Source organism: Castanea sativa, chromosome 11, assembly GCF_040712315.1.
Source record: "Castanea sativa cultivar Marrone di Chiusa Pesio chromosome 11, ASM4071231v1".
NCBI classification, from domain to species: Eukaryota; Viridiplantae; Streptophyta; class Magnoliopsida; order Fagales; family Fagaceae; genus Castanea; species Castanea sativa.
This window is the reverse complement of record NC_134023.1, coordinates 3,426,752-3,449,748: the sequence shown is the minus strand read 5'-3', so window position 1 is coordinate 3,449,748 and position 22,997 is coordinate 3,426,752. Positions and strand designations below refer to the sequence as shown.

The window sequence follows — 22,997 nt, the reverse complement described above, 5'->3', positions numbered from 1 at the left end:
GAACTCAAAGAATCAGGAATATTTCCTGTGAGATTGGTCCTAGCAAATGAAACCACTCAAATCTCTCTACCTCTCAAACCTAGAAACTACTCTCCAATCCACGAGCTAAGAGGGGCTTGTACAGCGCGTGAACCACTAAAAGTGATTTTTATTAAGCCCTTTGATTTGTGTGCTATTCCTCCACTTTGTTCTTGTAGAACTTCTTAAGCAATCAAAACCCTAGCTTTTTTATTTTTGTTATGTTTGTTTTTCTCTAAAAATGTGTTTTTCTAATGGCAAAATGAGAGGTGGGTAACAGATCCCTAACGGAAGTTACCTCAGGTGGGCAAAGTGTAAATGATTAAACCACGGATAGGCAAAGTGAAAACGGGTCATACCATAGGTGGGTTTACTATAATTATCCCAATTAAAGAAGATAGGGATGGCTTCCTTCCTACATGGCTCCATTTACATTAATAAAATAAAAAATAAAAAAGTGGGGCTGCATTGTTTACAACATGGGGAAGCAAGAAACCAATAGCTTGCAATCATCTATAAGAAAGGAGATAACATGGTGTAGACGACTAAATTCTCTATTCGAAATAAGTCAAACAAGTAAAATAGTTTCACAAATGCTAGTTTGTATTGATGAATATGTGGTACAATTCTCTATGATTACAAAAAAGTGATCCTCTAATTCGATCTCCTTGAAAGATTTGTTGATTGGAATTGTGGTGATGTGATTTTAATTCAAACACAAGATATCCTTCAATTTGGCTAAGGAATGGATCGAAGATCTTTGAAACGGAATTACAATGAATCTCTGGCTATGAGCTTGTTAGAAATTCTTTGCTCTTCACGTTCTTTGTGTTCTTCGTATGTTCTTCGTGTTTTTTGTGTGTTATTCTTTTCTGAAGGTTTGTGGTGGAAGTTCTTCAGGGCTTTAGAGGCTAGAATCCTTAGAGCTTCACTGATTTGTGGTTTGTTGAGATTTCTGGAGGCTTTTGAGTTTGATTCCAGTGACCTTTGAGACCTAGACAAGTAGTTTGGATGATTTTGCTTCGAATGTTGTCTGTATTCGATATTGAAGTTCTTGGAGGCTTCGGGGTTTGATTCCAGCAGAGCTTCTAGATTTCAAAATCGGCTATGTAGGATCGTGGAAGGTAGGTAGGATCGTGGATCGTAAGATCCTACCTATTTTCAGATTTTAAGCAAAAAACTTATGGATAGTGACTTTGTATATTATATAATCACTTAAAATATTAATCCATCCATTAAAAAAATAAAAAAATAAAAAAATTTATCATAAAATGTAATTTGCACGCACTATATCATTCTTATATCATTCTAACGAAACAAAATATATTTAACTTTTGATATAATGTATCTAAAAAGTTCAATACATGTTAAATTAGCAACTAAGTACCAAAATATTATCTACACATATGGAAAATGTTTTCCAAATTCTAAGTTCCAAATCCAAAATAAGTTAGGCTAGTTAGTATATAAAAACTAGCTAACTACAAATTTACAATATGTAATCCAAAAGAGAATTCTCATTTTAAGGTTCTTCTAATCTAAATGTTTCTAAATATTTTAAGTTTTGTTTTTTAAAACATTAAACTTAAGAAAGCTTAAATGCAGTGATGGCTCACCATTGAGAGGGCTGAGAGGTGCTGGGTTTTTGACAGCGTACTAAGGAGGCGCGGGACAAAGGTGTCGAAGCTTAGTGTTTCTAAATATTTTAAGTTTTGTTTTTGAAAACGTTAAACTTAAGTACCATGATTTTTTTGAGATTTTATGTTGACATAAGGGTAAATTTAAGACTTCAATTCATTATTGGGCTTCTGATAACCTGTTGGACTTATTGGTTTAGGTGAATTATCTTACCTAAATGAATCCCACTTGAAAAATAAAAATAAAAAATCAAGCCAAATGGTAGGATCTCATACAATCCTATCATTTTTGCGATCCTGCTACGATTTTAAACTTTTTGATGAAGTGAGATCGTAAAATTGTGCAATTTTACGATCCCAATCGCGATTTTGACAACCATGAACACAACTGCATGAATGAACCACACCATGGAGTTGATATATGCTGGGTGACTTAACCCATATGTTCCAGCCTTCTCTCATTTTGAATCCAGGGCTTGATAGCTAGGTTTACAATGTCAACTCTAAACCGGGTTTCCCAGTCCATTAGCTAGAGTTATCAATTTATCATGTACATTAAACCATGTTTGCCCGGTCCATAATACTGGATTCATTCATGAAGAGACATTTCAAGTACCAAAGTCCATACTATCGTATAGAGGAAATATTTTATCCAAACAAAAGAAAATTTCAACACTAGTGCTTAGTAGTACTAATAGGTTCTCAATTCTCATAACTTATTTTACAGGAAAATGCATATACCACATCAGCAGTCCCATTAACTACAAAGGTTGCAAATGAATCGTCAGTGGAAAACAAGGTTGAATTGGAACTCATGTCTTCTCATTCCTTTTTGGGGGGATTTTACCTTTTAGTGATAAACCAATACTATCACAGAACATCGAAATTTAACCACACTAAAGAAAGATGACAAATCACTACTTCAGCACCTCGTCATCGTTTTTGACTCAAATCATTCAACTGGACATTTTGGATGATGCCATTTTCATTCAAGTATTCAACAAATTCATCAATAAGATAGGGCCATGCACCTTCAGCATCATAATTTGTTAATGCAGGGTCCACCGTCTGGATATACAAAGCAAGAAAAATTAGTAGGGCCATGACCAGCATCAAAACCAGCAAGAAGCGTCAATATACATAATGCTCATGAAAGGACGATATCGATGTTTCTTTTTTTTTTCCTTTCTTATTAAAGAAGATTCAAGTCTTCAATGGCTATGAATATTTTTTTCAATAAGTAAAAATAATTTTATTCATAAGAGATAAATCAATCACTCTCTAAAGGCAACGAATATCACGATACCAAGTAATTTATTCAGAAGATTAAAAATTGATATGCTGGTGATTGTTTAATAAACTTCAACAAGATAAAAATTGATTAGGAAACCAAAAATCATGACCTTGTTTTCAATTGAACAAACAAAAATTTATCTTCCCATATTTTTATACCCCATATATATCTCACAGAAAGAAAGAGATGGAGTAATCAGAACTTCCATTTGTGCAGCATCTTTGTTGTGTGGGAGGTAAGAATACCGAAATAGAAATGAGGGTATGAATAAGATTGTTCAGTCTGCAGAATTAAAAGAACGCAGATAGCAAATGGCAGCAAGGATGCAAGTCAAGTATTAAGTGATTTCCATTGGAGAGAAAAAAACAACAGACAGGAAACAAGGAAAAAGAATGAAGTCAAGCTAATCAATCACTCTCTAAAGGCAATGAATATCACGATACCAAGTAATTTATTCAGAAGATTAAAAATTGAAATGCTGTGATTGTTTAATAAACTTCAACAAGATAAAAATTGATTAGGAAACCAAAATTCATGAACTTGTTTTCAATTACACAAACAAAAATCTATCTTTCCGTATTTGTATAACCCATATCTATCTCACAGAAAGAAAGAGATGGAGTAATCAGAATTGCCATTAGTGCAGCATCTTTGTTGTGTGGGAGGTAAGAATACCGAAATAGAAATGTAAGTATGAATAAGATTGTTCAGTCTGCAGAATTAGAAGAATGCAGAGAACAAATGGCAACAAGGATGGAAGTCAAGTATCAAAAGATTCCCAGAGGAGAGAGAGAGAAAAAAAAACAACAACAACAACAAATGGGAAACAAGGAAAAAGAATGAAGTCAAGCTAAGATTATCTCTCTCACCTGTCCTGGAAACATATATTTCTCCCACTCTACATAATAAGATAGCTACTTTTAAAAAAATAAATAAAAAGGTGGAAGAAGGGGAGGCAGCACAATGCATATCATACTTCTAGAGTTTGAGGAGATAAAAAAAAAGCAGTTGAAAAGGGTACCGCTTGCATATGCAGGTGTAAATGAAACGTAGGCATTTAATCTTGAGATAATGATGCAGTATGTAATAATCCTTTTTATATCTTACCCTTGCAAACTCCAATAGTTGAGACCATGTGTCCCTAGATATTGCCTTGTTATGCCGAGCCTGAGCATCAACATCAAAACAGAAAGGAGAAGCCAAACGAAATAAATTATTAATTAATCCTCTCATAAAAGATATAGAAGAAAGCTGATAGAATTCATAACATCAACCCTAGGGCTGTCCAGCGGGCCAGAGACCCGACCAAACCAAAGCCCAGCGAGTGGATCCAAATGGCCTGGTTGGTCAGATACAGGTCTACTTTCTTTGAAAACCGAAATTTCGGTCCGGGTGGCGGGTTAAAGAATCAGAGACAAGCATAAACCGACCCAACCGAAGTGCATTGAAATGTGTTTTAAATTTCTCTCCCCTTACATGTCTTCCTCTCATTGGTAGAAAATCTACCACCTTATCTTCCAAAAATCTTTTTTTTTTTTTTATAATTTCCACACGTCATTCTCTCCCCTTATGTGTCTTCCTCTCATTGGTAGAAAATCTATCACCTATCTTCAAAATTTTTTTTTTTTTCATCTCATTAGTTTCTAGGCTAGTTGTATGCAGCTGTCTTGCACGCAAAATAAAAACATCAACTCAAACTAAAAATAAAAAAAAATCTGGATCTCTCTCTTCCTCTCTTTAGTTTTCACTTTTCACTTTTTTTTTTTGATAAGTAATAAAGCTTTATTGAAATTAAAAAGAGAGAACCCCCAAGTACACAAAGAGTATACAGGGGGGGGGGGAACAAATTAAAGACGAACATTACATACATCAAGCAAATTTAAAATGGAAGAAAAAGGATGGTTTCTCCACAAGGAGACCCAGTCCAATAAGGTTCTGAAAAAAAAGAAGCTTGAGATCAGGCATGGAACACTCAATGTCTTCAAAACACCTACTATTCCTCTCTTTTCAAATACACCATATCAAACAATGAAGAACAACCATCCAAATATCTCCATTACGATGACGATCAAATCGACCTCGCCAGCAAGCAAAAAGCCCCACAACAGACATTGGCATAACCCAACAAACTCCAAATAAACCAAAAACCATATCCCACAACTCCAAAGCAACCAGACAATGAAGGAAAAGATGATCGACAGTTTTACTATTACACTTGCACATATAACACCAATCCAAAATGCAAACCTTTCTTTTCCTTAAATTGTCAACTGTTAGACATTTCCCCAAGACAGCGGTTCAAACAAAGAAAGCCACCCTAGAGGGAATCTTCTGCTTCCAAATGCTTTTCCAAGGGAAAAATTGCTCATTATGGCCAACTAGAAGATGGTAGTATGCACTGACCGTAAACCCCTTACTCTTACCAGGCAGCCAACAACTCTTATCCTCTCCAATCCCCCTTACAGGAGTGCTATAAATGGTGTTTATGAAGCTCCTGAAAGCTTCCAATTCCCGATTATGCACATCCCTACAAAAATGAATCTCCCAATAAAGGACTCCATTAGCGAACCTCATAAGATCTGCCACACTTGCTTCTTTGATATGACAAATCCTATATAATTCAGGAAAGTGGTCTGCAAGAGAAGAAGAACCACACCAACAATCAAGCCAAAACTGCACTTTTGATCTATCTCCGATTTCATACAAAATAAACCGAGTTAAAGAGGGCCACCCCCTTCTAATATATTTCCACAAACTGACTCCATAAGGACCAGAGAAGGAGCTAGAACACCAACCACCCTAATCACTACCATACTTCACCTCTATCACTTGACGCCATAGAGCATGTCTTTCTTGCCCAAATCTCCATAACCACTTTCCTAATAAAGCTACATTGAAAGTTCTCAGGTTCCTAATCCCCAACCCACCTAAGGAAAGCGGGGTACACACCGTAGACCAATCAACCAGGAGAAATTTGGGCTCATCCCCTAGGCCACCCCAGAGAAAGTCCCGCTGAAGTCTAGCAATATGGTTGGCCACGGAAGCAGGAATAGGGAATAAAGAAAGAAAATAAGTAGGGAGATTAGAGAGAGTTTTTTTAATAAGAGTGACTCTACCTCCCTTGGATAAATATAATTTTTTTCAACCTGCTAGTTTTCTTTCCAACTTCTCTACAATTGGATTTCAAATAGACTTGTCCTTAAATTTTGCTCCCAAGGGAAGACCCAAATATTTCATTGGGAGAGACCCTTGCTTGCTCTCATTCCTAAAAAAACAGCAGCAGTGGAAGTAAAGGACTTTCGCCCTATCAGTCTTATTGGGGGGGGGGGGGGGGGGGGGGGGGGGGGTTATAAAATTCTTGCTAAAGTTTTGGCTACTTGTCTTCGCACAGTTCTAGGAGAGATCATTTCACCTTCTCAGAATGCCTTTGTTCTAAATAGGCAGATTCTTGATTCCGTTCTCATTGCTAATAAATGTCTTCATAGTAGATTGAAGTCTAGTCAACCAAGATTATTGTGTAAACTGGACATAGAGAAAGCCTTTGATCATGTGAACTGGGGATTTCTTACTCGCTTGAGCATTGTGGATTTTCTGATAAGTGGAGGTGATGGATTTCCTTTTGTTTATCTTCGGTTCGTTTCTCTATCCTTATTAATGGTTCTCCCCATGGGTTTTTTGGAAGTTCTAGGGGGTTGCGGCAAGGTGACCCTTTGTCCCCTTTGTTATTTGTGTTGGTTATGGATGCCGTCGGTAGAATGTTGGATAAGGCCGTCCATGAAGGTCGTTTGTCAGGTTTTAGTGTAGGTAACTCTGCTAGAAGATCTTTGGTGGTTTCCCATCTCCTTTTTGCTGATGATACTCTAATCTTTTGTGATGCTAATATTGATCAAATGCTGATCCTCCATATGGTGCTCATTTGGTTTGAGGCTGTGTTTGGTCTGAAGGTAAATTGGGGTAAGTCTGAATTGGTGGCTGTGGGGGCAGTTCATAACATGGATCCGTTGGTTTCAAGCTCTCTCCAGCTGCCTCTGTCATCACCATGTCTCTACCTCACTTTCTTTCCACCGTGTCTCTACCTCTATTGGCTTACTGATGGAGTACCAATGCCTTATGGCAACACAACGAAGTTCTTGAGAAGAGACTAGTGGTGGTCTTCCTTATAGTTGATTGCTGGCACGGCTTCAACAGTTTCTTTCTTCATTTTGCTAGCATGGGGATTTTTTTAGGTGGGTTGTGTTGTTTTTGAAACTGGGCCTCTCCTTGTAACTTTTTCTTTGTAAACTTTTTCTTTTTTAATAATATTTCTATCTTTTAAAAAAATAAAAAAGATTTATAGTTATTGATTTCATTTGTTTAGTCATAGATTTGAGTTATCACTTATCAAACTCAAAATATTAACTTAAAAAATTAAAACCCAAACCTAAAATAAATCATTTGTTTGATTTATTTTTTACCTAATCTGTAGTTCAGATCCACCAAACTGGCCGACCGACAACCTGAAACGTCAAATCCGACCCATATGTTCGGTCAAGTACATGTCCAATTCTTAGTCACCGACTCTATCAGGTCGAGTACAGGTCAGCTCCAAACCCGATCCGACTCGACCAGTGGACAACCCTAATCAACCCAATTAAACATGTATAACTCAACACATATCCATGAATTTATTTTTTTTAAATATCATTTAAAAAAGGAGACCCAATATCCTAGAAAAGATTTTATTTTATTTTTTGATAAGTTACCCTAGAAAAGAAAATTCATCTATGCCCAGAAAATTTCACTAGGTAATCATTACGAAAAACAAAGCCTGCACCTATAGGTATATCTATTATCATGTGCTTAGATAGGTCATATGCAGTAACCACTGGTGCCTAACTAAACCAAGAATTACAAAAAGTCCAGTCACACAACCAACCACCAAGCTAGTTTTGGACTAAATAATTTATGAAGGCAAATTAGCCAATGAGCCTAGGTGTAGAGCTGTTCACCCACCAACCATCACATTCTGCCATTGACAAAATTTCACCAAACCGACTGACAACAGCAGTTACCAACAATGTTGACATGGTGGTTGGTAGGATTTTTGCCAAAACCCCCAGGCATTTTGTCTCACAATGAGTGAATCCTTCTGGGGGGTCAGGGAAGAAAGAAAGAAGATGAAAACAACACAAAAACAAACGCAGACAAACAAATCTAACAATGACATAGATGCCTATGTGCCGTTTATAACATCAGAGACCTGAAGATAGATCCCCAAAGGGCATCAAGGTTGAATTAATAATAAACATAATAAGCAATATATTCTCACTTCCTATTGCAGCTCACTTAACAATGCCTTAATCCCAACATGATGTCAGCTACATAATTCTTTTCACCATAGGTCACAAGAATTCACTACTCATTCTCAGTAGATCAAAATATGGATGGTAAGCTACCTGTAAGAACTGGCACCAATGATCAACCAATGGCCACTGCTTTTCAGCAAACAGTAATTGCCACATTCCAATAGCAGTATCCAATGCTAAAGATTTCTGACCCTGAAATACTAAGAAAAATCAGCTACCTGCATATGTAACCAGAATTTGGGTAACAATGACATTGTATAAGAAAAACCACATACATAATTGAATTTTTAGGTGTTAAATATAACTTTTAGTAAAGTATATAAAATGTAGCACAGAGCTGTCATAGAAGCAGAAGGAAAAATCCGTTTGTAATCATGTGTGCACATGCTGTGTGCATGCACACACACATGCATCCCCATGATTTTGAATGTACAGCCTTTTAAGCTAAATGAAATTTCACACCCATCAAGGATCATATCCACCTAGACAGCCATAACACTTCGCAAAAAATTCAGCAAGTGGCCCATAGTCTCTTTGCTATGTTTCAATTGGCTCAGTAATGTCAGCAAATCTCACCATATTGTAAAATTTCTGGAAATTATCATCCATATGGAACTGGAAAAATGCATTTAGCTTCGCCATCTCTGCCTATCAAAAATTGGCCTATCCATGTTTATTCCAACAAAAAATGGGAAGGGATCATTGTATAAAAGAAACTTAAACATCTAATTATGCCGCCATTGTTCTAGGGATAATAGTAATACAAGCTTTAAGAGGCACCTATCCATCAAAGATTCAGTCATTTAGCATAGTTGTCAAAAGCTCCAATTCCTGCTATATACATGCAGTAGTGACTTTGTGATGGTATTATGCACATACAAGGACACTATATATCTCAGCACAACAGGACAATAAAAATCCAAAAGAACAGGTCACTATATAATTTAAGAACTAATGCAAAAAACCGTACATCCCTGGTTCGAGTTTTAGTACCTCAATCTAAGCTATCTTCCCAAGAAAATTCAAATTCTATGAGCAGCCAGTGTCACACAACATGAAATGAACACAGGTATCAAACATACTCAGACACCTTCAATCGTTCTTTCTCAAACTGTTTTTCAGTTTCATGAATAAGTCAAAATTTACTGTTTTGGATATATGCTAATGATACATCTACAACTTGTGTTCACTTATACATCACTGAATTAGATATAGATATTAAAAAATAAAATAAACCAAATTCAAAGCCAGGAGAACATCTGAGTTCATGGATCTAACATCCATACCAAAATGCACCTAAGTCTAGACATTTCCACTCAAAATTAATGGCAGGATTGCATGCAGGAATTAATCAAATTGATTTTTAACAATAACAGAAGGGCATAAAGCAACCCCAGCACACTCAGAGCACCCCCATTCTGAGTTCAGAGTAAAAAGACAAGTTTATTGTGCATACACTTCATCTAAATGTTAAATAAGTGATATCACCTTAGGATGCTGATGTTTCTAATAAAAGGAATTATTCAGGGAAAAAAAAATAGTAGCAATACCAAGTACTATACCTACCTAAAAGACTAGAGGGAGCAGGAACAAGAACAAGTGGAAAAGTGGGGGCACAATCAACATTATAAATTGGAAATATCAAAAAACAAACACAGAAAAACCAATCCTGGATTAACCAGGAGCCCAAAATAAACATAAAGAAACTGAGAAAAGTGAAAAGCTGAAAACTATTAAAGTCTTCATTTTCAGCAGTGGAAATAAATATCCATAGGTCAAGAGTATGTAAGAATCCAAGCATTCACGCAGAGAAAAGGGTACCTTTTCTTTTGCCCAGCCAAACGCAAAGTTATATATCTCACGGAACTTTTCTGGATAAATACAAGCAAAAATCATTTTCAGCAACAAAAGCACAATAATTGTATCTCTAGCTTAGAAATGCTAATCAAACTGACCAATGAGCTTTAGTTTAAATGGTACCTCCTCCCTTGTAAAAGCAAGGTGGAGAGTGCGCTCAAGAGTTCATGACCTTTGGTTGAGTGTTTAACTCACCAAAAAATAAATAAACCTTTTAAAAAAAGAAATTGCTAACAAAACTAATTACTTGGACTTTTCAATAAATATATCAGTTTTGGGAGTGTTTTCTCCAAAAAGCAACATGAATTACAATATTAAAACTAAATTTTAGAAAAAATCATAATTCATGAACACTTGCACATACGATCATCTTTCAGCTCCATGCGCATAAATGGAATCTTTTCACAGAACTTCTCCAAAGAGTCTATCCTGCCATCAGAATATATAGCCTTAATCACGGCAGTTCTAAACTCTTGATCGATATTTGATATCATTAAACTCAAGAATAAGTATAGCATAAATAACTATTTATATACTTACCCTAGCCCTTGTAATCCACCTATAAACTCCTGCTTGGAAAATTCACACATGGTAGCAGCTTTCATGTGCCATGAAACAACTAACTGCAATAACAGCAGCAAAAACATGTATTCAAAACAATTCATAAGCTATACATACTGATAAAAATCATAAACAAAGAGGAATTATGAAGATTGAAAATTCATAAGCTAGCATTGACTTGCTTCCAAGCATTTACTGGTTTGAAAGTTAATGCAGGGAAGAGTGAGATCGTTCCGGTAAGGGAGGTTGGTAATATAGAGGCGTTGGCTATCATTCTTGGAAGTAGGGTGGGTAGTCTACCTATGAAATACCTGGGTATGCCGTTGGGCACCCCTTACAAAACAGCTTCTACGTGGAATCCTATTTTGGAGAGGATGGAGAAGAAACTCTCAGGTTGGAAGCGCCTTTACTTATCAAAGGGGGGTAGACTTACCCTGGTGAAGAGTACTCTTTCTAGCCTTCCTACGTACTATCTATCATTATTTGTCCTTCCTATTGCTGTGGCTGATAGATTGGAGCGTATTCAGAGGAAGTTTTTACGGGGATCTTCAGAGGAGTGTTTTAAATATCCATTGGTGGCTTGGGAGAAGGTGTGTTTACCCATAGATTTGGGTGGTTTGGGGATCAGGAAGTTAGTGCATTTTAATAAAGCCTTGTTAGGGAAATGGTTATGGAGGTTTGGGTGGGAAGGCACTCACCTTTGGAGGAGGGTTATTGCTTCTAAATATGGTGAGGGTCAAGGGGGGTGGACTACTAAAATATGTAGAAGGGCCCACGGATGTGGTCCGTGGCGTGGTATTCATGATGGGTGGGAGAGTTTCTCCAACCATGTGGCCCTAGTGGTGGGGGATGGCACTCATATTCTCTTTTGGCATGATAAGTGGGTTGGAGACAACTTGCTTAAAATGCTCTACCCTCAATTGTATGTGTGTTCTAATGACAAGGAAGCTCGCATTTTTGATGTTTTATGCTACCAGGAGGGTGGTAACGATAGAATATGGAATTTGAGATTTCATAGGGATTTTCATGAAAGGGAATTAGGGGCTGCCTTCTCTTTCCTTGAGCTCATTCAATCCCGAATCCCTAGGGGTGGCAGGAGTGACTCTTCTCATTGGTGTCTCAAAGGGAATGGCAAGTTTGATATCCGGTCCTATTACAATATCATTAGGGGTGCAGCTGCCTTCAACTTTCCGTGGAAGGGTGTTTGGAAAGCTAAGATCCCTAGGAGGGTGGCATTTTTTGTGTGGACAGCGGTTCATGGGCAGATCCTTACATTAGATAATCTTAAGCTTAAGGGGCGCATTTTGGTGAATAGGTGATGTATGTGCCATCGGAATGAGGAAACTGTGGATCATCTTCTCCTCCACTGTCCGGTTGCTCATTCTCTATGGGTTTATATGTTTCAGATCTTTGGGACACAATGGGTCATGCCAGGCAATGTGAAAAGCTTAATGTATTGTTGGAGTTTTTGGCTAGGAAAATTTAATTCAAACATATGGAAATTGGTTCCTGGTTGTTTGATGTGGATTGTCTGGAAGGAAAGAAATCGGCGCTCTTTTGAGAACACCGAGAAATCCTTGGTTCAATTACAAGCTCTATGCCAAAAGACTTTATTTGATTGGTCTAGGTGTTGGGGCTTCTCGGATTGCTCCACTATCGTCGAGTCTATTTCTTCTCTGAGTTTTACACTTTAGGTTTTTTCTTGTTCTTTGTTATTATTTGTTTGTTTGTTGCTTCTCCTTGTGTTCACCATCATGAACACCTTGTATTGGCTCTCTTTTGTTTTCAGTTTGTTTTAATAATATTCTTATTACCTATCAAAAAAAAAAGAAAATATTCTGACTCTATGAACAGCCATAGTTTCCCAGTTTTGGGTCTTTGGTAGGGTAAGGGGGAGGGGATTGAGAATCAAAATTAAAACTCTGTTCTTGCCAAATCTCCGAAAACTTCAACACTGTTACATTTTATATAATAATTTTCTTGCTACCACAGGGTCAGACTTTGTAGATTTGAATTTAAACCTCATAGTAAGGATACTTTCTTCATAATAATCAAAAGATATTTAGGTATGCACGCCTTGGATAGCAATGGCTTCAAAGAATTATACATACCATAACGATATCTTGCGGATCCACCTGCCAAAAGACAAAGACCCATATATCATTAAAATTGTGAAGATCAAATTTATTATAGCTAACCAAATAACTAATTGAACTCTTATTTAAGAAAAACGAAAAACAAAAAGATGACCCATAAGGTACTAACAACAGATGACAAGAAATTACAAAATTCCAAGTTGTGAAAACCTTAAAGTCTTCAAGAAATAATAACTGACCAGCATTTAAAAAAACTACCTGAATATCATTGCAAAGGAGAGTTATACCATCAACCAGTATCATATCACTATATGGATCTGCACACATATCAGATTCAAAAAATTTAGTTGCATAATTGCAGCCATTAGGCATCAGAAGTCATTTACAGCGCCCAATGCTTAGAAGTCCAACATTTAAAACCAACATTACATGGGCTCATTCCCATTTAACAGCATATTAATTGTTCAGACCAAATGAGTTTTAGGCTCTATGGAGGTTCCTACTGACAGGCATTGTTGTACATGTCAAGTTATCTAAAATTGCTTTTTCAAATTTCAGGATAATTTCATAATAAAACCTAGAGTTTAACATTGATTTAAATTAAATCCTGATGATTAAATTACATTAATGTCCACCCTATATTAGTGAGTCTCTATTGACTAAAAGTAACAAAGACCCACATAACATACGCTTGACATCTATCTGGGTACTTAAAAAATATGGGAGCATCAAGTGATATTTTAGGTTACACTCTCCCACCTCCAACCCCCTCCCCCCCCCCCACCACCACCCCACAACCCAAAAAAAAAATGATAAAATCTTCTTCAAGCTTTAGGTTACACTCTCTCAAGTCTTCCAACATACTTTTTATCTCTTTTTACTATTCCTAACGCTGTGGCTGCTAGATTGGAAAGTATTCAAAGGAATTTTCTTTGGGAGTCTTCTGAGGGGAGTTTCAAAACCCTCTAGTGCCTTGGGAAAAGGTGTGTTTACCCATGGAATTGGGCAGTTTGGGGATAAGAAGTGTGGTTTCGTTTAACCAAGCTTTATTAGGTAAATGGCTGTGGAGGTATGGTCATGAAGTTACCCATCTTTGGCGGAGAATAATCTCCACAAAATATGGTGAGGATCAAGGAGGGTGGAGTACTAAAGTTTGTAGGAGGACACATGGATGTGGTCTCTAAGTTGCACCGACACAGACACAGGTACGGATACAACACGGGTACGGATACAGAGGTACAGCAATTTTTGAAAAATAAGGGTATGACATAGTGTGAGTATGGCAATTAAATAATTAATTAAATTTTATATTTATGCATATTTTTTAATATTTTTAGACATAAAATACATTTATGTCTGGAATTTAAATAAAATTCTCAATTTAGTTTATTTTACCTTTATTTGTAATTTTGTATTGTAATAATAAAATAATATCTTTGTTAGGTTATATTTTAATTTTGAGTTGATTTAAATGGACCAAAAGCTAAGCTTAAACCCAAATCCAACTAAAAGTTAAGCTTAAGCCCAAATCCAAAACAAAATGTTTCCCTCTTTTTATTTCATCTTGTACTCCCTCCCCCGTACCTACCAATTGTCACATCAACTTCATCAAAGTCAAACAATCTTTATTTTATTTACATTTTCTTCTCTCTCTCCAAACTCCCACCACACATTCACTCTTTATTTTTACTTCTTCCTTTTGTTTGTTTCCTTCTTCCTTCTGCAGCACCGTAACTCCCACCAATTTTTATCACCTTCGATTTGTTCTTCTTAGTTCTCAAGCTTGTGTTTCTTGTTGCAAATCCATGTCGGCGCCGCATTGACCCCGTGTCGGAGAAGCAAAAAAAAAAAAAAAGGACACTGCTCAGACACCGGAGTCCGCCGAGTCTTACCGGTATCAGTGTCCAATGTGTGTCAGACACCGGTACTTTGCCAAAAATGGCGTGTCGGTGCAACCTAGTGTGGTCTTTGGAGAAGCATTCATGAAGGGTGGGAAAGCTTCTCTAAACATTTGTCTTTTGTAGTGGGTGAAGGCTCTCGTATCTGTTTCTGGCACTACAGGTGGATTGGTGATAATACTCTAAAAAACCTCTATTCGGAGCTCTACATGTGTTCAGCAGCCAAGGATGCTTGTATTTTTGAGATTTTGTGGACTCCGGAGGGGGTTACTGTTAGATTGTAGGATTTAAGGTTTTATAGAGCTTTTGAAGATTGGGAGCTAGCTGCATCTTATTCTCTCCTTCAGTTTATCCAATCTCATATTCCTCGAGGTGAAAGGAGCGATACTTTTTGTTGGCAGCTAAAAGGAGATGGTAAGTTTGACCCCCAGTCTTACTATCATGCGATTTGAGGTACTCTAAATTCTTTTTGTGGTAGCTGCTCATGATCGGATTCTCACTTTGGATAATCTCATGCTTAAGGGTCACCCTTTGGCAAATTGGTGTTGTAGGTGTTGTTGTGATGGGGAGTCAGTGGACCACCTTCTTCTTCATTGTCCTGTTACACAAACCTCGTGGACTTTTATGCTTCAAGCTTTTGGTATACATTGGGTTATGCCAAGATCAGTAGCGGGATTGTTATTTTGGTGGCATCAATGGCTTGGGAAGCATAATTCGAGCATCTAGAATTTGATTCCAGGCTGCTTAATGTGGACTGTTTGGTTGGAAGGAAATCGTCATTCCTTTGAGGAGGACACTGAGAAGATGTTGGATGAGTTAAAGGTTTTATGCCAACATAGTCTTTTTGAGTGGTCTCGTTGTTAGGGTTTTACTGATTATTCTTCTCTCTCTGAGTTTACGTTTTCTCTTAGATTAGTTTCCACGTTGCTGTTTGTTTTGTCTTTTTCTTGTTGTTCATCATCATGAACAACTTGTACTATTCCTTATTTTTCAACAATAATAGTTCTCTGATTACCTATAAAAAATAAATAAATAAATAAGTCATTTTGTGATACAACTTGTGATTGACAAGAAGGAATTTTTAGCACCCAGATAGGTCCTAAGTAAACGTGAATTTCAGTTATTTTTAGTTAACAGAAACTCACTACTTATAGGCTTGAAAGTGATGCAACTAAAAACTTCCAGGTTTAATTTGAAGCTAACGCCAAAAATAATACAGCTACCACCCCCCCCCCTTAAAAAAAAAATTCAACGACTCCAGAAAAAGACAAAGTAATGAAGTGCTAGAAAGGCTGCAGAAGTAAGTGTTTAAGTAAAGCTTGCCTTTATATCTATTGAAGAGCTCCTCCAAATGTCTAGAGTCAGTAAATGATTTGCTCTGGGGCTGGCTGTAGAATACATCAAAGGCTCCTTCAAGATGCCAATCACTGGCCTTTAAAGTCTGAAGGGCAGATTTTTCACTGTAATTGGATTGGATTGTAAGATACACTATCAATAAAATTTCAATTTTAAAACCACACACAAATACAACAATTATAATCTTTTTCAGAGGTTTACTTTTCAGGTGCAGCTTCCACCCGAGGATTGTGCTATATGCAAGCACTTTAGAGGAGTAAATTACGGTAGTCTTACTTAGCCAAGAAATCATAAGGGACTTTGATGGGAAACAGTATGTAGATTTAAAATTTTAAAAGAAATAGAATATACTGAAACTGACAGATTTAACAGTTTGACAGATACAAAGGTTTTTATCTCAAAACCTACAAAACTAGAGAGCTTCCAACCAGTGTTGTTAAAAGCACACTAAAGCGCAAAGCACAGAGCGCAGAGCCCTTGGGGCTTTTTCCCTCAAAAGCGAAACGCCCTCACAAAAGCGTGCTTTAAGCGCGCTTTTGTGAGCTTTTGTAAAAAAAAAAAAATTTTAATCCTGATTTGATTTTTAGCCATTAGATCTAAATATGTTTGATATAAGCCATTGATTTAATATATAAAAAATAATAGTGTGGTGTACTACCATCAACTAAGCCTATCTCTTTAGATGTTTTTGAACTTTTAACCACAACCACACAAACAAACACTAAATCAAACACTCACACAAATAACATTACTTAACATTCTAGTACTTTTTAGCCTTTGCCTTCTTGGTTCTATACTTCTGTTTTGATTCAACCATGTTTTGTAATCATAGCCATCAAACATCATGGTTGCATATATTTTGTAAAGCACAATAGAATTATATAAAAGTTATATAAATTATATAAAATGTTTTATTGTAATTTATATGATTAATTAATCACTTGATTGTTGATTTGATTATTAATAATTTTTTTTAATATATTAAAAAAATTGAAAATTTGCGCTTCACATCGATCAAGCACACGCTTGCGCTTTGCACTTTGCGCCTAGGCTCCAAGAGGCCTTTGTGCTTAAGTGCGCTCAGCACTTTTAACAACACTGCTTCCAACAAAGTGCTTCAAGCAGTTATGCCCAATTCCTTATCCCCCACCCCCACCCCCACCCCCATTCTTCCCTCTCCATTCTGCACCTCACTGATTTAGCAAGCACTAAAATTATTAATTTATTACTAACTGCCATTTTTCCTTCTTTTTTCCTGAATTTCAAAATTATAATAACGTGATTTAGTGCATTCAAATCATGCCCAATTTTCATCACCTCCATCTAATTCTCATTAATGCAAAGAAAGATGGGATTCAGTACAGCAGAAAAATTGCATATGATTATCAGTTACCTTGCACCAGTGATTGTCATAAACTGCTGAAGTTTGTCACGGTGACCTCTGCCCAATTTGTGCTGTCAAAAAAGAACAAACCCGATCATGAATACTTTTTTTATATAGGTAATAAGACTTTTACTGAAAGAAATGAACATCGTGTTCATGATAATGAACACTCTGAACATGAAACAAATGCACATAGACCAAGAACTAAAGCTAACAGAATATAGGAAATCAGCAATAGATATAGAATGCGTAAAACCCCAAATATAAGCCCACTGAAACAAAGTACCAAAAAGAAGAGATCTTAAAAGATCTAAGGGCCTCTCAATATCTTCAAAGGTACAGGTGTTTTGTTCCTACCAAACTTACCACATTAAACAGGCCGGAACCATATTCCACATAGTGGAAAAGTGCTTCCCAGAGCATGAATACATACATATTACGACATAAATATATGCATAAAATCCCAAAAACACAATATAGAAGCAGTGCATACACTCAGATGCATGCACGCAAGCACAAATATACACATCGACATAGAGACACAAGCACACTACTACTCCCTATTGACAAATTTTCAAACTGTACATTTGTCACACAAAATTACTCCAAAAAAATTCCCATTTGATAACACGTAAAATAACATAACATTTGTATAGAAATGTTAATTATGTAGGTTGATAAATTAATGACGTCAGTAAAGCCCCTTCCCCACTCTGTGCGTGTTGATAAGTCATTAAACGCTATCGTAAAAAATTCACAACATTTACCCACTTTTCTCAGCAGCTAGCCAAACCCACCATGTCTCTCAGTCTTTCTTTTCTCTTTTTCTCACATACATCTCCTATATCCCCCAATTCTTCCTCATATACTAATGAATTTCTAAATAAATTTTGGACTTATTGTTTTGGGCCATAGTAGAATACATTGTAATGTAGACTCCATTGCTTCTCTTTCTTTTAAATTGTTACTTTTCATTTTTTGTATCTCTTTGGGTCTACTTTGTGTATAAAACTATGTCCATGAGCTAGTTCCATTCGTTCAATAACATTTTATTACAATAACCACCACCACCAAATCAGAAGTAAATTTTGGACTTACCCAACCATAATAGTTCTTGTTGACATGAGTATGATGGAGATTTTTTCCATAAGTAACAATATTTTATTGAGAAAAGAGACTTATATGCTCCTGGGCATAAGCATAAACTACTCAGCCCATGGGTTACCCGGCAATCAATTCTAGCGGGTGGGGTCAAATGCACCTACGTTTCACTGGCTAGAAGCAAGTCCAAAGGACTGTTCTTGTAAAGGTTCCCTACATTACCCATCAGGGTGCAGCCTAGTGGTTGGAGGCAGGGATGAGCTGTAAACCCAGACATCCTAGGTTCAATCCCCACTAGGAGTTCTCTTGGATTACCTGATACACGGTATTGGCAGGTGGAGTTCAAAGAGCCCTGCCTTGGTGATGTTCCGCATCATCAAAAAAAAAAAATTTGGCTTCCTTCATTTCCAACCCCCTCTCCCCCCCCTCCCCCCCAAAAAAAAAAAATAGAAGCCTAAAAGAATTACAAAAAAAAAAATTACGCACAGAAGTATAGCAACCCTTTAAAACCGACAAGGGATGCTATTGGTATGATAAAAACTAATAAAACAACTTTGACATCCCTAGAGGCACCCATCTTCCATTTTTATACATACTCTAGTCACTCTCTTTTCTTCCACATCAAACTACCATGAAATGAAAGTGTTCTAATGATCTTCCCTTATTCCTATGATCTATACCCACCTCAATTTATACTCTTTTCAACTACATAGAACTAACACAGCATAATTTGACCTAAAAGTCACACCTCAATTATAAGATTTGCAATATGGGAATTCACTCCTTCCCCTCAGTTTTCTCCATCGAAAAAAAACACAATACTAAAACCCTAATTCTCCACAAATTTCAAGCACTTATTCAAAATTTGAAAAAAAAAAACCCAACAAAAAAAAAAAAACACTGAAGATTTCTGAGACACAGGTCTAGATTTGAATTAAAAAAATTCACACACACATAACAAAGTAAAATAAAGAACAAAAATTTGCGAAATTAAAAACCCTAGTTCTCCAAAATTGTGAACTAAATTACTCAATTTAAAACAAGAAGAAAAAAAAAAGTTACCATTTTTGAAGTGTGATGAGTGAAACCCTAACTGTCGGTACCGTGCGAGAAAGAAAGAGAGAGAGAGAGAGAGAGAGAGAGAGAGAGAGAGAGGAGTTAGAGAGAGAAAATTAGGGTTTGTTTCTTTCTCTGTCACTCTCTTTCTCTCTCTAAAAAAAAAAAAAGAGAGAGAGAAGCTGAAGAGATTTTTGATTCTCTCTTTGTTCTCCGGTGGGTTGGAGGCGTCTTCTTTTGCTGAGTAGGACATCGACAGCAGCATTGGTCTTTTCTGGCACTTGTGTTTTCTTTAATTTACCATATTGCCCTTTACATTATCTCAAACTTAAGCTTTATAGGAGCTTATCTTTGAGGAGAAAATGGTAAATGTGTAAGAATTATACTCATGTTACTGCTCTGGTGGGCCCATATATTTAAGGATAACTGTGGAGGGTGGGCATGGACAATGGTTGCCATCATCCGAACTAAACCCGTGACGATAGTAACACATAAAAAGTCACGACTTTTCCGATGTGGTATGATAGATTATAACTAACTATTTATAATTTTTGTATGGGTTATCATATTTTTTTATGCTCCTCACAATATATTATGCAAATAGTTGTGATTTTTTATATGATTCTAGAATTTTTGTTGGGAAAAATTTTAACATGCTATGTATAAAAATGTTTTCTAATTTTGGATATGTGGTGTGAGGTTTTAGTTCAGCTTATAAGATTTTTTTTATTGCTAGATAAGAGAATTGGACTTTTAATTTGTTTATACTAAAAATTCTCTGAAAATAAAGAATAATTATTATGTAGTGAATTTCGTCAATAAGAGAAAAGGTAAAAAAAAAAATTCATACCATTCACATGTTTCTTCTGTCCAAAATGGTATTTCAATCCAAATTTACCTTATCAAATGTTATTTAATTTTAGGCAACATATTTTAGTCATGTAAATACGGGATTATTGAATATAAGGAGAAGGGGAGGGATGGGATGAAGAAGGCATAGATCAACTTAAAGCATAAAGTTGAAAAACCCTAGAGATATGTATACCTGTGTCACATCTCAATTCGAATTGAAAACCAATAAAGCAGCTTTCTAGTAATGGAGTTTGTTTGTTAAAATGAAAAGAAGAAAAAGGGTATGGGCCTTAGCTTATCCTTACTTTCGGCAAGAAGAATCAAGGTTAGATATGGGTATAACCCTGGTAACCCCACCATGGCCACCACAATAAAAAGCCCATATTTGTAAACTACGTAGTTATTTTCAATCAAACAAAAGCATATTTGACTAGTTGGTCTAATGGGCTCAAAAGGTGTGTCAAAAGCTTCAAATTTAATCTATCACATTGTTATTCTACGAGGTTTTCAAGGTGCCTCGTGAACAAAAAGTGGAATAATTTGACCAAAGTCTAAGACATCACTTCCTTGTATAAAAATAAAAAAAATAAAAAATAAAAAACTAAAATTTCTAGTATTGTAAAGAAGAAAGCATTGATGCAATTATGAATTATTGGAGGGGATGCTAACTGCTAAGTCAAGTTTAGAAACTCTATCTAGTTTCAAAAGCTATCCAAGTTGTGTACATTAGAACCTTTATATTCTGTGTGTGTGTGTGTGTTTCTCAAAAGCAATCCAAGTTGGAAGATTTTGCCGAAGATTGAAGACGTGAAAGGGTGAAAAGAGATGCGAACATAATGGCCCATGAATTACGTGAATGGGCCTTGAGATGCAATTTTGAGGGCTGTATCCAGCCTTCTGTCGTCCCTTGGGGGTGTTAAAAGAATCTGATGCCTAATTATTGTACGGTACGTGAGTAAATTTATATTTACTAATCCAGATTGCCTTCTATTTGTTTAATTTTTTGTCATTTAAAAAATATTCAAATCAAGGTACCAAAACCTTACCATAATTTAGATACAGTGTACCTCTTAGGTCTAATGTAATTCATTAGGTACCAAATGTAACGTGTAAGCCAAGAGTTTTATAGCAATACTAGTTGGCACATCATTACATCATTTGAACAAGTTGGTACCTTTCCAGGCATGGACAGAGCCAAGATTTGGAATTAGGGGCAGCTTTGCTGTTGGCTGCATGCGGTCGCTTTAGCCTCCGGCTCTGTCTACTTCAGGGTTTTTTTTCTTTTTTTTTTTACAAATTGTCTTTGTGCGTACTGCTAAGTAAAGACAAAATTATTTTGTTTAAAATATTTTAAAGGGTCAGGTTATTTGTTTTGGATAAAATTAGTTAATTGGACTTAATTTTTTTTTACTATTGGTAATTTTTGTTAATGGCCTAATTTTTCTGGGCTTGTATATTTTTTTTTAATTTTAGATCTATAAATTTGTTATAACCTTTAAAATGAGGAAAATTCTAGAGTTACAAACGTTTTTATAAATTGTTAATATGGTTAGTGGTTATTGTTATGTAAAAAAAATAATGTAAGTGATGGGCCTAGATGCAAACTAATAAGAATTTGCTACTTCAATAGTTTGTAAAAATATTGTAGAAAAGTTTTGTGGTTGTAACATTACTCTCAAAAGAATTAAAAATATTGGTAAGGGGGTAAAATGTAATTTTATAAAATAAAATTGTTAAAAATATTGGTAAGAGGGGCAAAATGTAATTTTATAAAATAAAATTGCTAAAATTATTACCTATATACTAATAATTAAATAAAAAAAATGGGTAGAGGGAATTGTTCCCCATTGTCCAAGGGTGGCTCCATCCCTGTTTCCAAGAGTGTTTGGGAGAGTATGGTGACAAATGGGTTTGAGCTATGAGGGAATCTTGGATGCCCCATCTTAGGTGCCTAAACAAATTTTGGGCCAGGATTGGGTATGGTCACTTTAAGGCCCAATAATGCCTTTTTTATGTGAAGATGTATTATGTATGTGTAAATAAATTATTGTAAAAGTTTGAACTTAATTGAAGTTATAATATTTTGAGCCACTAAATACTATTCTTTTTTTCTTTTTTATATTTTTGTTAAGATAGGCAAATATAGGGGAGGGGGGGAGGAAGAGGTGGGCTTTAAATTACAAATATAGGGGTAGCACAAAGAATATCATGACCATTAGGCTATCACTTGAACCCTAATTTGTGGTAATCAAATATTAACTTTATGATTACTTTTCTAATTTCAAAGAGTGCCCCCCTCACCTCCCCTTCCCCATGGCATCAAACAATAAAACAACTCAAATTTGACGATGGTTTTTTTGCCTATCCATTTTCAATTCCCCAATGATTTAAGTTTTGTTAAAAATCCTCTCTCAAAGTCGGTCAACCTATATTTTGCTTGACATGTGTCTATAGCAAAGATTATTAAGTGTGGATCTCTTGATTCAAACCTAATCGTTTGCAACAAATGAAAGGCCCAATTTGACTGTGGTGTTTTCGTTTT

The 22,997-nt window shown here is 36.0% G+C and overlaps 1 protein-coding gene across 1 annotated transcript; it reads right to left on the bottom strand.

The window, feature by feature from the left end:
* Nucleotides 1-2,261: 2,261 nt before the first annotated feature.
* LOC142614424 (uncharacterized) lies at nucleotides 2,262-19,849 on the bottom strand. The gene is made up of 11 exons (XM_075786948.1): nucleotides 19,610-19,849; nucleotides 17,456-17,517; nucleotides 16,030-16,166; nucleotides 13,067-13,125; nucleotides 12,824-12,847; nucleotides 10,692-10,774; nucleotides 10,516-10,580; nucleotides 10,116-10,165; nucleotides 8,385-8,486; nucleotides 4,057-4,116; nucleotides 2,262-2,723 (listed from the first exon to the last, which is right to left on the bottom strand). The coding sequence occupies exons 1-11, from the start codon at nucleotides 19,610-19,612 to the stop codon at nucleotides 2,589-2,591; spliced, it is 780 nt and encodes a 259-aa protein (XP_075643063.1). The 5' UTR covers nucleotides 19,613-19,849; the 3' UTR covers nucleotides 2,262-2,588.
* Between the last annotated feature and the right edge of the window lie 3,148 nt (nucleotides 19,850-22,997).

What these genes read in the sequence shown, in the direction of transcription:
- LOC142614424 (XM_075786948.1), bottom strand. An exon ending in GCTCTTCAATAGATATAAAG is followed by an intron (nt 13,126 to 16,029) that starts GCAAGCTTTACT and finishes ATATGTGTGCAG; the next exon opens with ATCCATATAGTGATATGATA. An exon ending in CATGGAGCTGAAAGATGATC is followed by an intron (nt 10,166 to 10,515) that starts GTATGTGCAAGT and finishes GTATTTATCCAG; the next exon opens with AAAAGTTCCGTGAGATATAT.